Source organism: Ornithodoros turicata, chromosome 3 (genome assembly GCF_037126465.1).
Source record: "Ornithodoros turicata isolate Travis chromosome 3, ASM3712646v1, whole genome shotgun sequence".
Lineage (NCBI taxonomy): Eukaryota > Metazoa > Arthropoda > Arachnida > Ixodida > Argasidae > Ornithodoros > Ornithodoros turicata.
In genome coordinates this window covers 62,414,701-62,431,723 of record NC_088203.1, presented here as the reverse complement: position 1 = coordinate 62,431,723, position 17,023 = coordinate 62,414,701, and the positions used below count along the sequence as shown (strand labels likewise).

General features: G+C 45.5%; 1 protein-coding gene across 4 annotated transcripts in view; it reads right to left on the bottom strand.

Moving 5' to 3' along the window:
• Positions 1 to 15,588, bottom strand: part of LOC135388529 (akirin-2-like) — a 28,401-nt gene extending 12,813 nt beyond the window's left edge. For 3 of the 4 annotated variants that reach the window (XM_064618126.1, XM_064618129.1, XM_064618128.1), the window contains exons 1-3: positions 15,460 to 15,569; positions 15,102 to 15,344; positions 14,327 to 14,587 (exon numbers count right to left, since the gene is read on the bottom strand). In XM_064618126.1, coding sequence (XP_064474196.1) covers positions 14,327 to 14,587; positions 15,102 to 15,279 — 439 coding nt within the window. In that variant the 5' untranslated portion in view covers positions 15,280 to 15,344; positions 15,460 to 15,569. Of the gene's footprint in view, positions 1 to 14,326; positions 14,588 to 15,101; positions 15,345 to 15,459 lie in introns of all 4 variants that reach the window. The other variant, XM_064618127.1, reaches the window with a different exon arrangement.
• Positions 15,589 to 17,023: the final 1,435 nt, after the last annotated feature.

The following is a 17,023-nucleotide window of genomic DNA, read 5'->3' as shown; positions in this document are numbered from 1 at the left end:
CCTGTCAAGGGATGAATAAGGGAGGACCTCGATATTCCTGGTCGTGAAACCCCCGTTATCGAAATTCTGGAAACAAGGAAGAGAGGAAATGCTGCTTCGCAAGATGATATGCCGCGATTAAGAACATAACATCACTGTTTAACCACTCAAATTCAGGAATTTTCTATATGTGTCCAAGTCGTCTTAGCGAACGAAAGACACATTTAGAAGCCATTTGGCTTAGCAGGGCGGCATGTTGGTTGGTTAGTTGTGTGCTTGCAATATTATGGCTGGGTTAGACACATTTTGCCGTTGGTAGTTTTTCGGGCGCAAAATGTGCATTTTATAGTCAGCTAAAATTGATACTAGTCACGTGTTGTTTCAGTGCACGCTGATATGTCGTCGGACGCAAACTTCACCGGCATTGTCGGTCACTATATGGTGGATAAAACAAATAGCGCTGAGCACAGATGAACTCAAACTTGCGTGTCTGCGTCTTCCACATTTGTAGTCTGCATCGGCCAATTCTCGTTTAGCTTGATGATTGGTAAGTTGACCATAAATTGTGGTGGTCTTATGACACTGCTTGGATATGTTGATGTGTAACTCAGGCAATGAATGTTCAACTCCTGATGCCACGATGTGCCAGCGACGGCATATTGCGATAGATTTCACTGTATCCGATGGATCCTGCATGTATGGATGGATATGGATTGTGTCCGACAACGTATGGGCAAGAACACTCCTCCAGCTGAATAAGGAATTAACTGAATGGCTAACAAAGTTGCTAGTCAAAGTGATGAGCACTAGTGATCATAGCGAATTAGTGGTGTAGCGTATATTGATATGATGACACAGCGGACAGAATTAGTGGTCATAGCGATGCAGCGATCATTTTGAGGCGTGAACTGAAGCAGCGCTTAGTGCTGCACTGCGTTTATACGTATTACAACCAACAACACAACAAGAAACAGTCACCACGATAACGAACAGCATACAAAACACAGACAGCGTTCAACTGGCACCTGAAGTTTATTTTCATAATCCACCTGCTCTGGAAAGTCGCGTTTGGGAAAGCAAGGTCAAGCGGGGAGAGGTTGACCGATTTTTGGTTGACTTCGCTCGGGGAGTTCAATGAGGAGGCCTCTACAATCTCACGGTCTAACCTTGAACAGTGTCTGTAGACTAATCTTCGTTTACTGTATTTGATAAACCAAAGAAAAAGCAAAAGAAACTCCTTCCATCGTCAAAATGACGCAAGCGGCTCGACGGCTCGTTCCGGGTATTGCCACCGTTGCGCACGGTCGCGATTTTCAAAATCGAATTTTGCGATATTTATGCACCTGTTGATAGTATTACTTCGCATGGTGCATTTTAATAAGCTTACTAACCGCTTGGTTAAAAAAAATGCTAGTGATTAAAGTGCTTTCCTAGCTCCTTTAAGTTAAAACAGCTCTGAGAAGGCTCCATACAACCAGTAGAAACTGCAAGTGAAGTAAGCACTCCCCCAGTATCCACAGCATGAAATTCAGTATGTATGCAGAATTTGCAAGAACTGTGGAAAGACCTCCACTAGCAAGTACAGTAGCCGACTGATTTTTCAGGTGCCGGTTATTTGGACTCCCATGGGGAACTGACTTTTGCCATAGGATGAATACATTTTGCGACTGTTTTTCCAGACAGATCCAAGTCCGAAAGCTCGCTTTTCCGGACCAAAACGCTTGTGGAGAAGCACCAACACCACTTTTATCGGCACTGCGGTGGCTACTTCAAAACTGCCATTTTGGATTGTGCACTTCGATTCGATTGGCAATTGGAATTCTAGGGAAGACTGCTGCGCACCAAACCCGTACCTCAAGGTGACGCGGTGGCGCTGGTGTGTCAGCACTTTCATTAGTCAGGACGCCCTACAGCGTTTGTGCATGGGCGTGACGCTATGGGTACATCTGTTCAGTAAATTGTGCAGCCGTCAAGTGAGTCAGACTCCGCAGATGATCGCCCTGACTGTCCACAACCGTCGACCACAGGCATGGTGAACATGTCGTCGCGATTGTCAAACATGTGCAACAAACGTATGACATTCGTGCAAATGCAAGCCGATACCATGACACGCATGCACCAGATTCGGCAGGGCACAATTATAAACTTCTTTGGTGCAGCTATGGTGAAATAATGTTGAATTTAGTGATTGTCATGTTTTTTGGACTGCTTTATTAGTATTCAGACTTTTTTTCCAGTCACCACCAAGTCCGGAAAATTTGTCAGCTACATACCTCTCCACCGTTGCAAAATAAGTACCTAAAGTACTTTGTCACTCAGATGCCTAGAATCCAGTGTTGTACCCGTTACCGGAATATGGTATCGCAAAACAGATACTCATTACATGAGTAAAGAGTATCGAAATACCGATATTGATACTTCTTTTAACAGAAGTAACAGTATACCACAGTTAACATAGTAACAGAATACCACTACCATTACTAAAAAAAGTAATGAGATACTTTTGTTTTAAATACGAAGATGATGCAACACAGAAATATCGCTTACGTGAACAGTTTTGCAGTAAAAAGCAGCATATTTCATATGTAGCTCGGACACGTTATGCTCGACTTTTATCAATAGCTGGTTCTCGAAGTCGTCTTCTGCCATCCTTGCAGACCGTGGTCTCTGCGGCAGCTGACAGAGGCCAGTGTGACAATTACAGTGAGAGCGGTAACATTGCCTTGAGTCTGAGGAAGGACAAAACATAAATGGAACATGGAACAAAGTGGACGACACTGGACTCATACCAGCAATCATTGGTGGTTGTTGATTGCCAGCACTTGCCAGCAGATTGCTGGTTTGAGTTCTGTGTCGTCCACTTCGTTCCGTGTTCCATCTGTGTTTTGTGCTTCCGCAGACTCAAGGAAATGCTGCCGCTCCCACCGTTCCACCAGCTCACTTGCACACTCCTCATTTGCTCATCAGTGACAATTACCTTACTGTCAGGCCATACATACCGTGGGGTACAATGACCAAGGAATCCTATCCGAAGTTCACAATGCCACAGTATATGTGAGCATGGCTCGAGCGACACAGCAGCTTAGCAGTGGAATCCAGAGCGCACTTTCGAAGACTTAACCTCTGTTCGTTGACCTCAACTCTTTTGTTGAACATTTTGTTGAACTTTTGTTGAACATTTTTTGTTGTGGTTATTTCCTCCAGTTTCAAAGAAAAACAGTGCAAATGTGTTTAGTACAATTCCATAATTCCGGTTACGGAGCACGTAGGTGTGTCCACAGGCTTCTTGTCGAGGGCTAGGCGGACCATTGGCAATGAATAAGAGTGAGAAATATGGTCAGTGAAGAAAGTGTGGGGCACTAAAAAGTATAGGTATCGGTAACGATACAGAGACCGTGTTAATATAAATTTGTAACGGAAATACTTTTCCGATACTGATTTTAAAAAGCATCGGCACTCCGATACCGAAAAAGTATCGATTACTGTAACGATGTTACTTGTAACAGTGATACGTACAACACTGCTAGAATCTTACCATGTAGCACAAAAAAAATTGCTTCACTGAATTCTGAGGGAAAATTCTACTTGTCATAGTGTGCCCGGGGGTCTCATCAAGAGTAGTCAGATTACTTACACACAGACCCCGGATTCCTAGGCAAATGCCCATTTTTTTCGTGTGGTTCTAATAGTGTCTTTTCGATACAGGAGCACGAACTGGGTGCTGGGGAACCTCCTTGCCCATTTTGGTGTAGATGCCTGAAACTTTGATGAAACATCGAAAAATGCCTATAATGGCCCTAAAGCGGTGGCAAAACTCCATTGTCCAAGCATGGTCACGACATCGGTCACATCGCACGTCCTTTTGAAACCACCAGTTGCTTGAAAGAAGCGAGTATCTCAAAGGTGCTAGAATGTAAGTTCAGAACTGAAAATCGGTTACTCGGTGCAGTCTTCTCCTTTATAACTTTGCGATGCCTGGAGCTATTTGGGTCCTTTAGTTGGCACCTGCAGTAGCTTCATGCACCAACGTTGCTAGCACGTGTGACACACTGTAACGAGTGTCACAGGTTACTGGGTCCCACGCTTTGGGTCCCAGTGTTAATAACGGTCTGCGATACCGCTTTCTGCTTTTCTTTGTTGTTGTGGGCAGGGCCGAGGTCCCAGTAGTTTACAAAATTTGAATGGGCGGGAGTCGAGTTTTTGTACTGCGGTCTCAAGTATTTATCTACTTTGTAGGCTGGGCCAGTCGCTGGGGCTCGTTCTCTCTATCCCTTCCAGCATTGTGTTGTTTCGGCTGTTTGGTCGTTATTATAAAATATAGGCACGTTTCGTAACGGTTTTGTCGCAATCTAGAACTCGCAGAGCTATTGCTTATTTACATCTGGAAGAGTCCCCGAAGTTTTTTTAATTTATACTTTTTTACAACAAATTTGACACATGGCAATATGCTGACATACAAATGTAGGTATATTTCCGGTACAGTCCCTACAGCTAGGTAACCTGAGGAAGCTGCCCTCCTTGCGGGCAGTCAGGGCCATAGGTACACAATGCCGTGTCTATGTAGTGTGAACAGACTTGATCCCCCATATTTGCCTGCTGTTGCGAGCCTTGTAGTAATGCTGAAAATTAAATCTAGAAGGTGAAGCTTTAAAAGTTTGAGGGCTAACAAATTTGCGCATTAGACTAAAGTCTGCGATGCTCAAAACCCATCTTGCATATCGCCAGTATGCTGCCCGCGACAAGTCCTTCTGTGAAGTGTTGTGGAACCTGTGCTGTTTTGCATTTCGTGCACCAAAAAAGAAGAGAAAAACAGTTAAAACTCCCATTTCCAGTATTGTTCTTGCTAATGGAACTGATTTATTTACTTTGTTTTCGCACTTTAAGAGCTACAGATTAAAAAAAATCAACAATCTATAGTGCCTATAAATGCTATTTTGAGGGCCTAAATCCAGATTTTTAGCACAATCCTAAAAATCTGGGCTCTACACATCAAGTCCAAGGAAGCATTTCTATGGGAGACTACGTAAGCCTCCGTGTTCCATGCACTGGTACTGCACAGTAATTAACAACGCGAAATGGCAGGGGAGTGATAAAGCCACAGCGGCCAAAGCTACGTTGCCGTTGCAATGATTCGGTGCTACTGACATTCATCTCCAGAGTTTTTCTGATGCCTGAAACTGTCAAGATATCTCTTTGTTTGGGAGAAGTTGACCCAGTCGTAGGGTTCAACTTCTTAGTTGTACAACTAAACAACAACAGCTTTGCCATCCTATCTATCATGAGACGCATGATATCTTGTGCTTAGGCAATATGTGGATTCCTCTGACAAGTCATACGGTACTGAAGTGCACAAACTTTGAAACCGCAACAGCGTTTTCCCTCCTGCTTCACAATGTTTACACACGGCCAAAGGCCTCACAGGAACATCCCTTTCCATATTCTCAGAGATACAGGGTCTTACTGGTGCTACCCTATAAAAGTATTTCCATGCTGGCACGCCATGCAGTGGTGTAGCCACAGGATGTGTTGACCCAGACAACACCCAGGAGAAGAATTACGTATATGGAGGGGGTCCCAGTGCGAAGATCATAGAAGTTCTTGCAGTTCCTTAGTCTACATAAGCAGCATTCTTCAAAGTTTTGAAGATATGAGCCTTTCAAATTACTTCCAATCTCGAGTCGCGGCCGTTGAAAGTGATTGAGCACCATATTGCGAAGCCATGATGCAAAACGTACGAATCCCATTTTCAAAGCGATCAAAATGGCAGTGTTGTTGTCGAAATGTTGCTCCCCAGATGGCATGGTGATGCCCAACAGTCAAGCATCCAGGTTACAGTGAGCTGCTCTTTAACAGCAGCCGCGTCAGATAAGTGCATCCAGGGAGTAGCGTCTCAACTCCTCTTCGCAAAACAGTCATTTTGATTGTTCTGAATATGGGATTCACACACTTTGCATTAGAGCTTCGCACTATGATGCTCAATCGCTCTGAAATTTACCAGTATTGAATGTCCTTCAGAGCTTTATACAGGGTGCTTCACCTAACATGTTATCAATTCCTGTACAAAAAAAAAGAAAAAAAAAAGAAAAAAAGATGCAGTCAATGGCATTTATCTTCTGGGAACGGGAACATAACCTGCATGAGTAATTAGCTTTTTTTGCAGGCAATTTATTTTCAGAATTGAACTCCAAATTTTGCCAAGTGAAGGCTGCCAACGTTTTTTTGTCAGAAAGGAATGCTTCAACCAATTCAAAGACACATTCCCTGTTCCACTGGCGACAGCTAAAAAAAAATATATGAAAATCATCATTGTGGGATGAACAAAGTGCCTGCCACCCGCATTTTGCAGTCACAAAGAACTGTGAGGGGGACCCTTTCCCCATCCCTTCATCTCCCCTCTAAGTGTCACACTAGTCACTTATCACAAAACAAAGCACCTATTGTTAACAGTTGTGCCTCTTTTCCTGCAACACTGCGCTCACTGGCCAGTGGACTGGCCACTGGAAGCCGCCTGGCTCAACCAGCAGGCACATAATAAAATGGTTTTGGAATGTGGCTTTTCTGTCTTTTTATCAAGGTCCATGCTAGGATGTCGGCTGTCATGCACTAGATCACTTTTAAGGGTGAAAAGTAGTCTTATGCAACAAGCACTATTACACTGCAACAGAGGAATTTAACTATTGGTGTTTGCTTTGAGGTTTCGCACACATCCACATGTTGTGATCGTAACTAGAGGTCTGTGCATCTGTGGGTGTACTCGCATGGATATGCGCACTAATTTCGGATTTGCAGGTAGAAAATCTGGCTTGATGCAGGTCGCGGGTAAAATGCAGGTGCTCTGAATGAGGGCTTGATGCGTTGGCAGTGCATGCTAGTTGGATCAGAGACGCACTCTGGCTTGATTGGCCTTGCTGCACGTTCGTTGTCACGCAATGGCGGAAATATAAGCGACTGATTCTTTCCAGAATATTTACTTACAGACAAGAAAAAAAAAAAAAGAAACTGCTCAAAGCAGAAAATAATCTTAACACTTGCATTCGCTTCTTCAGCCGTGACTCTATCAATGCTGGTAAGCCTAACAAAGACGTGAACCCCGCAAACACAAATATTGCAAACCCGATTTGAGAAAATATCAAATTGCTGCCTTTTTCTTGGCTGTGTAGTCAACGAGGAGGGTCTTGATACCCATAAAACAGTGAGGCTCACTTGCTTTGCCAACGACGACTAAACGGCATCGTTCCATGGCGGTCGTGTTTGCGCACACACTTACAGTGCAGTACAGTTCATTGCTCCTCTTACCTCTGGCAGAAATATCGCTTGAAATGGACGTAAGGGAAGCGATAAGTAAACATAACACTGAACAGCAGTGCGCCGACTGGTATGCTGCCAAAGCTGTCGAGTCTACGAGCAGTCGGGCACAACCGGGCAATCTCGTTCACAATGCAAAAATCGATGAGATATCGGTTATAACGTAGCATATTTGACCTTTCATGTTGCTCAACTGCGTGCTCGAGCAAAAAAAAAAAAAAGAAAGAAAGAAAGACCGTGCAACCAACGCGAACTCTCAGGCGTTCAAATGACGCGCTGTGCGAAAATACGCTCGCTCGCTTGTTTCAGGCGCTGCGGAGGCGATCACCGCGATGGATGCGCACGAAGGGCGCCACCGCATGCACGTGCAGAAACCACATGGTCTGCCTCACTGTTGGCAGGATGGCAGCCAAACGGAAGGCGATCCCTTTGGAAGATTTTGAGGGAAGTGGACAATGGACGGAAAAAGAAGGATGTTGCTGCAGAGTTTGGCATCTCCTCCAGCACACTGTCAACAAGTGTGGGGTCGTGAAGGAAAATTCAAGAAATCCATGAGAGCAGCTACTGGTTAGTGGAGCCCTTCTACAAACGAAGGCAAGGAACTTTGCGTGTCTCTTAGGACACGATGATTTCGTTGCTAGCAGCGGCTGGCTGCCGCGGATTAAGGATCCACACAAAATTGTTTGCCACACATTGCCGGTCGAAGGGTCCGCTGTCAACATTGAAACGTGCAAGAAGTGGCTAGAAGACTTCAGAACCGTACTGGAGGAATACGAAGAGCACAACGTGTACAATGTTGACGAAACAGGACTGTTTTATAAGCTCCTGCCTGAGAAATCACTCACAGTGAGAAACAAAACTTGTCATGGAGGGAAGAGGAACAAAGACTGTGCGACTGTGATTGTTGCGGTAAACATGGATGGTTCCAACAAGAGACGACTGACGGTTACCGGAAGGTCTGCTCGCCCCATGTGTCTACGCAATGTCCGCAACCTGCAAGCGGATTACGGTCCAACAAAAAGGCATGGACTGAAAAACCCTTTAAAGGATCATGAAAAGGAAATTTGAATGGCTGAAAACAGTTTTTAATTTGTCAAGCAGTGTGTAAAAAATCATTCTCGTAAAATATCTCTGCTGAACAATGTTTTGTTACAGCGCAATTCAATTGGCGGGAGGCTCGCGCGCTCCAGCCACAAGCCACTCCCCATTGACTGTGACGTCAAACGTGCTCTCATTCGCTACGGAAAATTTGTCTGCTTCGGACACGGCATGCTCCTTGTTGACAGCGGTTCATTATGTTCTGTTGGTTTGAGGCATAAAACAGAGGTGCAAACGAACAATATAACATTACGCTCATAATGGTAACGCGATCGTGTGTCTTATAGTCATTGTTTTTGTTTATTATACACGTCTCCAACTAACGAAAAGTGCCAGCGTCTCACATGAGGCGATACGCAGGGTGGCGGTTCATGCTGTTCGCGAAGCGATGCATCATGACGCGACTCACCTCGTATTCGTTCCTGGAAAACAAGACAAACAAAGTGCGTTCTTTCTGTTTGCAACTTATTGAACTAGTTCAACGATCGCAAATTCCACTCGCACTGCACCTGCACATCCCCATTCCCTTTTGGAGGAGTGCTGACCCCAATCCACACGCGAGTTCCCGATTTCGTTGCACTGCGTGTCTTCACCGTGCAACCGAAAAGAGTCGACTAGCGGCAGACTGATCAAACGACCAATGTTTCCGACGCCATGTTCTGTAAAAAAAAAAAGAAAAGAAAAAGAAAGGTAGCCGTTTCTGATGCGCATGCGTCTCTCGGCAGAACAACGCGCGCGAAAGGAGCCCGCCGTCACCTTGACAATTGTCGGTGTCAGATCACAGCCGAGGTCACTGGCGAGCCCTACGAGTGGACGCAATGTACAACGTCACATCGTGACAGAGGTGCCCGTCATTTCTTACGTGTCTTCCACAGGAGTAGGAGAGAGCTCTCCGCACTCGTGAGAATCAATCGACTGCTGTGCGCGATATTTTTCTGCTACGCTCAATATTTCTTGCATGAAAACGTTATTTAGTGATCGGACATTCCATGACGATCAAAAACTAATTTTTTTTTTCTCGGTCTTAGACTGCTCCTTTAAGCAGTGGGTGAAAGATTTTGAGAGAGATATGGAGAGGCAACAGAGGAAGGTCCTTTTAGTTTTAGACAACTGTTCGACGCACAAGGTTTCGATTCCGTTAAATGCACTCTTCTGCAAATGCAAACTACTTCTCTCCAACCCTTGGATAAGGGTATCATTCGGTCTTTGAAGTGCTTTTATCGAAAGCGTCTGGTCACACAACTTGTATCTGACATCGACCAGGGTCGGTTGATGTTTGTCAACATCAGAACTACACTGCAGACGTTGTACGGGTCTTGGAACGAGGTGACACGATAGACAATAGAGAACTACTTTGTGAATGCCGGGTTCACTCTACCTGCCGTGGATGCTCTGCCCGAAAGTCAATCGCAATTGGAGCCATCGACAGACGACACAAATTGGCGCCGACTGGCCTTGCCAGAGATATCCTTTGGTGACAGCTCGTGTGTGGCACCAGAGCTAACTGACCAAGAAATCGTCGACCAGCTTGCGTTGCCGGGAGGTGACGAGAACAGCGATTAAAAAGCTGGCAGGCAGCGGACATGGCCAGCAAACTGCGCAGCTATCTTGAGAAGCTCACCACAGTCAAAACTACCGAAGTCAAAAGAGTGTTGTGTAGATACGGTGGAAAAGTTCATTCTTGTGAACGCGCTTGAGAACTGTCAGACCAAGATAACCCCTTTCTTCAAATAAATTGTCTTCTGGACTGAAGGAATATGACCACGTTGTGTCTAACGGTTGTTTTCTCGTTGCAACTCACTGTGAAAAGTGAGTTTGCACGTTTTTATAATGCTCCCCATATGTTGAAATAGCACGTTTTTGTAGTTTACCGCCGCCCTTGTTTGTATGCCACTTTCACAGGCCCCATCGAGGCTTCGTTTGGTGGTTCATTGATGTCTACTTTTATAGCGAATATCAGATATAACGAAACGATTTTCGGTCTCTGTGCAACAGTAAACCCTCGTTAACTCGAACTCGCTTATCTCGAAATATCGGTTATCTCGAATATCTTTTGCGTGCCTTTTTTTGCCCAAGTACGGATATCTCGAAATCCCATCACCAGTAGGTCAGCGTCCCTACGGCTGATAACGTGCATTCTTCGGTCCCCCAGGCTAGGTCAAGGTCAAAGCCTTTCAGTCCTAGTGACTCACGCGCCGCTAGCTGTGGCAGGCAGACAGCACTCCCCTTTCCACCCAACGTCACTCCTCCTCCTCCTCTGCATTCGTCCGAGCTTCTCTTCGTTTTGTTCTTCGCGGCGCCATGATGGCTGAACAACACGCATGAAAGTACGGAAGGTGGCACTTATCAAAGGCCTGGTAGCAAGTTCATCAAGCAATTGCATGAACTGTTTCATTCATGCGGGTTTCTGGTCTTCCATCACCGTACCGGAGCCAGCGGACTAGTTCAGTGGCTGTGATGAATTGTGCAACGACGTGATGTGCAACGCATGTTTTGGGGAGAGTGACTTAGGACTTGAACATCGAGGACTATGCACTTTACGACGGCGATGTTCCAGTAGCGGTGAACTGAGCGATACAGAAATCGTCGAGAGTGCCCGTGGTAGTGACGTGCCGGGAGGAGCGTCTCATGCGTTGCGTTGAAGTGCTTGAAGATGCTTTCTTGTTCACAGGCGCAAATGCCAAGCAGATTGCTATTATGGAGTTACTCAGTCCCAGATGATGTTAAAAAATAAATGGCTTCGGAATTGTTTACGAGCCCTATTACTGTAGGAACGCTTTTTTTTTTTACGTTTCATAACATAGCGCATTGTAGTAACATCGTGGCAACGTAATTTTCGCTGTTCGCTTAACTCGAAACCCCGCTTATCTCGAAATTTTTTCCGGTTTTTACAACTTATCGGGGGTTTACTGTACTTCGTTATAACGAGGTTCAACTGTATTGCATGTTCATATGCTCTAATTACCGGGAGTTTACCAGCATTTAAATACACATGCATACCTGCCAACCTCAAAATTCGGGACATTGCCCGTAGTGCGACGAGGGGAGCACTACGCACTATGCATTAATTTTGCGCACACGAGATATCATTGCCATCGACTGTATTGTGATTCCTCTACGTCACATGTAGCCACTGTCGGGTGGAGCTGCGACACACTATCGTTGCTTCCGTCGACCGCAATTGCGAAGACGCGGCGTCAACTGGCTCTCCAACACTGCAATTTTAGTGGGCGCAGCCATTTCAACGATAATGGCAGTGGTCTTCGCCTGTTGGCACCTGTAGCACTTCCCTTCATCACATTTTGGGAACATCTTCTGGAATAGTGGTCACACAGTCATTTACACTCCACAGCAGGCTTTGCTCGACCAAAAAACCGGTGAAATGGCACTTGGCACGTGGAACATGCGCAGGTATTTTTTCTTCTGTTCGGAGAGTGCCGTCATTGGAAATAAAGCTGCTTTGCGAAGGGCAGTTTCACACCCATCAAGCGGGAGGCCGGGTTGTCAGAGATGCTGACAGAAGATGCAAGGCATCGTGTGGACAAGAACGTGTGGAGATGTTTGCAAGTAAATGTAGGGGGTTTTGATGATTTTGTAGCAGCTGATGATGCAGTTATGACCGCCGTTGAACTTTTCGATAACAATGACATTACCAGAGTCAACACGCAGCACAGAATGGACAGTACGGAGATATAGGAGACGTTCAGTGATAACGACAGCGACGAGAGTGAATGCGTGCAGAAGCGTCGGATTATGAGCTCCGAGGATCTGAACATGGCACATTCGTTACAGAATTGCCTTGTTGAAAACCCAGCATTGTCAGAGGCCAACGCGTTTGGAAAGGACTTAGTTGTCTCGACAAGGTGGCAATGCTATCGCGACTAGACAACAAACAGTAACTTATTAATTCAAATAAATATGCTATGTGCAGTGCTTCTCTGAGTTTCTGAGTCTGGTTGTATCTTATTATAGCGTGGCACGCTGTTTCTTTTGAAATCTAGCGGCAATATCCGCTATTTTTATTCATGTTCCGTTAATGCGAAATTCGGATACAATGAACACATTTGTGGTTCCCGTGTGACTTCACTATAACGAGGTTGGACTGTAAGAGATTTCAAATTAACAGGGCTGTTCTGTACAGGCAGATAGTTGTGCAGTTTCTACCTTTCGATGAAGTGGTTTTTTGGCAAGTTCACATCACATTTCTGTCAAGTGGCCAACAACCTTGCCATGTAAACTTCACTATGACCCGGGAATTGTGCTTGCTATTCTTTGGCCACAGGTCAGTTGATGCCTTCCAATAACATCACACAAATCATTATCAATACCACGACTGCTGGAGTGCAGCACTGTTCCATTCGTATGTGCAATAGCATGGGTTCGATTTACCTTCATTTAGAATACTAAAACCGTGTTGATACTGTAATCAACTTTTAAACCGCATCTCTTAGACCCCCCTTCCTGGGTTGAGAAGTGTCGGCATTGTAACCGGCAGAGTTGAACGAGGAGTGAACCGAAGGATGAAAGCACAGGAGACCATGAGGAGGAAAGCAAAGGAGGCGAGAAGGAACGTGAAGAAGAAAGACACTATGAGCCATGCTCAGCCTGCGACCTCTGCCTATATAGTGTAGAAGTCGTTTTTTCCGCGTGGAAAATATTTTCGCATTTTCGAACAAAGCTGGTTTGAGGAGTGATTCGTGAGAACTTAAATTCGTGACACAGGTTTCCGGGAGTGCTTTGCTCTTGCATATTGTGCCGCTGTCAATACTCGGGCATATTTCGGCACGTACCGTAATTTCATGTGTATAAGTCGCACCGCAGATAAGCCGCAGGACGAGTTTTTAGGAACGTTTTGAAAATTTTCTGGCAGATAAGCCGCGGTCAATACGATACGACTGATTTGTGCGTCAAAGGAGACCATAGAGAAGGACATAAACACTGTGGTCCATACTCCGGGATCAGCATAGTGTACAACAAAGGAGGTCAGTTCTAGAGTTCTACCAAGATTGGATTGTGCCCTTGTTGGGCATTTTTCGTGGACTGATGGGTCAGTGGTCTTCCAGAAGACGTGAATCACTGTCACCACTTTCGTTAAAACCGGCGTATGGGGAAAATACCAGGAGAAAATAGTCATCAGATAAGCCGCAGAGCGTATAAGCCACGGCTAATACGCATGAAATTATGGCCTGCGTTCTAGGTCAATCCCTTCCTTCTCCTCACAGACATGGGAGGAAAGGCCCTCTACAATGGCCTTTAGGGACCCTGCAGGAGGCCATAGTACTGGCTGTGTGCAGGTCAGCCAGTTCATTTTAGCAGTTTTCATTCATTATCACTCAGGGCACTGAACAGTTCAGTTGAGCCGTAGTACTATCACACAAGATGAGAATGTGGGGAAAGGCATGTCGCGGATTCGTGGTATAGGATCATATATGTACAGTGCAATGCGTTTGTAGGAGTAACAAAAGTGTGATCAATTTACATTTCTTTACATCTTGCCTGATGGGAAAAAACAATCTTCTGCGGCTTGCTTAAACTGCCTACGTTGCATGGAGTAGAAAGGGTCAAGGTAGTCGAACACCGCACGATTTTCGCCCTCATATGGCCCGAGTTACTGCGGGAACCTAAATTCGCGATTTTGGAGGAATGTGCGAAAAATAATTCCGCGCCAAACAAAACTACTTCGACAGTAAGTACAATAAAACACACTCATGACCATCAAGAACTGGGATAGTTTTGCTACATGAAGCAACTACTACGTGTGGAAAATAAAAACAGTGGTGTATAACTCAACCTTAACTGCTGCTCTCAAATTTCGCATTACAGACTATCATGATGGTCAAGTGATATTTACCCGTGTAATATGTCACAATACAATGCCTCCCTGCCTTACATGTGTTGGGACATTAGCATGCCCCAGAATTGTGGGTATACTGTCAATACACACCTGCAAGCTTGGTAGAGAGAACTTGGTCATACTGTTCCCTGATCTGGCATTCACGCTCTTTCATCATTCGTTCACAGATGAGTCCTACTTGACGAAAGGTGAACAGAGGTTGGTCCCTTCGCACAGGAGACAGAAGTCCTCCTGTGGGTGAGCTGGGAAGGGAGTCTGCACTCTGTGGAGAGGAATCAAGCGTCGGAAAGCACAGTTGCTTGCGCCGCTGCAACCGTTTCATTTCTTCCCGAATGTTGGCAGCAATTTCCTCTGAAATATCATCACGGTGAGTGAGTTTTTCATTCACATCAGCATGCGCGAGTGTTCAGATGTAGCGGCAACGACAATGCGCACACAGCTTATATCAGACTGGCTCCATTCAAATAGCAAATATACCATCTGCAACTGAGCAAATACTGTTACAGCATTCAAATTTTGCTATCTGTGCTGGTGATTACGCAACCGATCGACGCTAATAACATAGGGCTTTTACGCCACAGGTTTTTCTTAAAAATTATAGGCTTGAAGTATCAGGCTAAAAATTACCCTATGATGGGTAGTTAGAAATAAATCAAGCTGTATGAATGCTATCTGCCTCCGAAAGCATGCCGCACGTGAATGCATTCTGCAAATACTTCCTGCTGGTACAAAATCGTGCGATTGCCACAACCGAAGCCTACCCGTGTTCCACCGAAACAATCACTATTTAAGCACAGTCGAAACAATGTCTCCTACATTATGTGCAATGTCTCCTGCGATTATGAACACTTAAAAGGTAACTTACCTGAAGAGAGCTTCGGTGGCACTTCAACGAAAGGTGACGGACAGATCTGGTGCGCCCGAGATGGTGGAGTTGACGGTGAAACGCACAGTGGCATACACCGCCTTCGCTTAGGTGCCCGTCCATTGGGACTGTGCAAAGGATCCCAATCATGCGTTCTCTTCAACGTTGCACAAGCCATTCTTGATAGGCTTAATACCTAATTGGACCTTGCTTCTGTTGCGGCAGCCTTCTGTTGATCTAGATCTGTAAGCGTTAGTATGTTACGATACCTCGCAATGTACGTCAAAGTTTGCAAATAACAAGCCCACAAACAGACAGTAGAAAGCTGTCAACACTATGCTAAAGGTACGCCACTTACGAGCGTCAACTTTCTGCGCTACAAATATGGCTGCCGCACCTGGAAGAGGGCTGCTTGACAATGACCGCCGAAGCCGATTCGGCCAAGTACCACACCACCACCAGCCACCGTACCGTAGCCCGTAGCTGTTTGAAAACTTATCGCACTGACTCGAGCGCCGCCGCGCCGCCTCGTGAATATGACAACGTTTGCCGTTTAGCCGTTTATGTTGCTCGGACACACTCGTTCCTCGGCGTTGCTCGGACACTTGGTCGCGTATCGCGTGTGTATTCAATTGTGCGAGATGTTTGTGTATGTGTGTGCTTTTTTGGGGGAGTGGACATGGGGCGTTGAAGTAGAGTTGTGCGCCGATCACTGATCTCTATGTATAAAGGCTGGATTAGATCATCCTGAGGGGAGACTCTTTTCGGCTGTAGTTCGAGTAGAGTTGTGCTTGTGCGCCACGGCGCCGCCGCCCAGCAATTTTTGGGAGACTCTTTTCGGCTGTAGTTCGAGGTTCGAGTCACACAGGCTCCGCCTCATGTCGTGCGTCATATGTCACGTGAGCAGGGAAAGAGAGTGCAAGGGATGGGGCGGGAAGACAAAAGACGGGGAAGTCAGATTGCTAAATGTGCCCGGCGGTAGAACTGTTTGCAAGTAGGGCAAATTATGCGACTTTGGGGGGAGTTCTAACTTCCAAAAGGTATTGAGAGCGGTTATATGTAGAGTCACTAAATACAGGTAGTACATTTAGTGACTCCAGTTATGTGTACGCAGCCCGTCAGACTCAGGATAAACATCCCGTTAAATGTTCCGTTGAAACAGTCAGTACTTTCAACACGTCACGAAATATTATTTACGCTGTTGCCTGTGTACTGCTGCCCGAGGCGTGTTACCCGTTACGGCTTCTTGAATTCAGCATTATGTATTCGATGCACGGCGATTTTCACATTTATTTTACTTCACAAAATAGTATAAATTATCATAGCTATGTGTAACTTTTGTACTTGTTTCCTTTCATATTAACCTCTGTGAAGAAGGGTAGGGTCCTGTGGATACCAGGGGTAAACATCGCATGACATCATAACTTTGTTGTTGTAGGTGCTTCGGAATATTGGGATATAGATATTAACAAGAAGAGATACAGAGAAACGCTTTCATTAAATGGAATACATTAATCACATGCAGTGCCGGATTTACAGTGGTGGGGGCCCCGGGGCACTGTGCTGTGGGGCTCCCTCATGTATTCTATTATTATTCTATGTATTCGTGTATTCTATGTCTATAAACGACATCGTTTTGTATCTAAAGGACGGCGGCCGTGTGGCACACTAGTCCGAGATTTTTCAGCAGTCATAGGTTTTGTCATATTTTGAACATCTCGTAGACAAGTGAAATAAATATTCTATTCTATCCAATGTGTCATTCGGGATCGATATGCGTGGACGGAGGACAGGTTTTTACCAAGTCGCCGTTTCAGGGATGAGTTTCTGGCATGCAAAACAGATTTCCCTTGGACAAGACCTTTACTGGTGGGGGCCCTTTTGTGGTGGGGGCCCCGGGGCAACTGCCCCGTCTGCTCTCC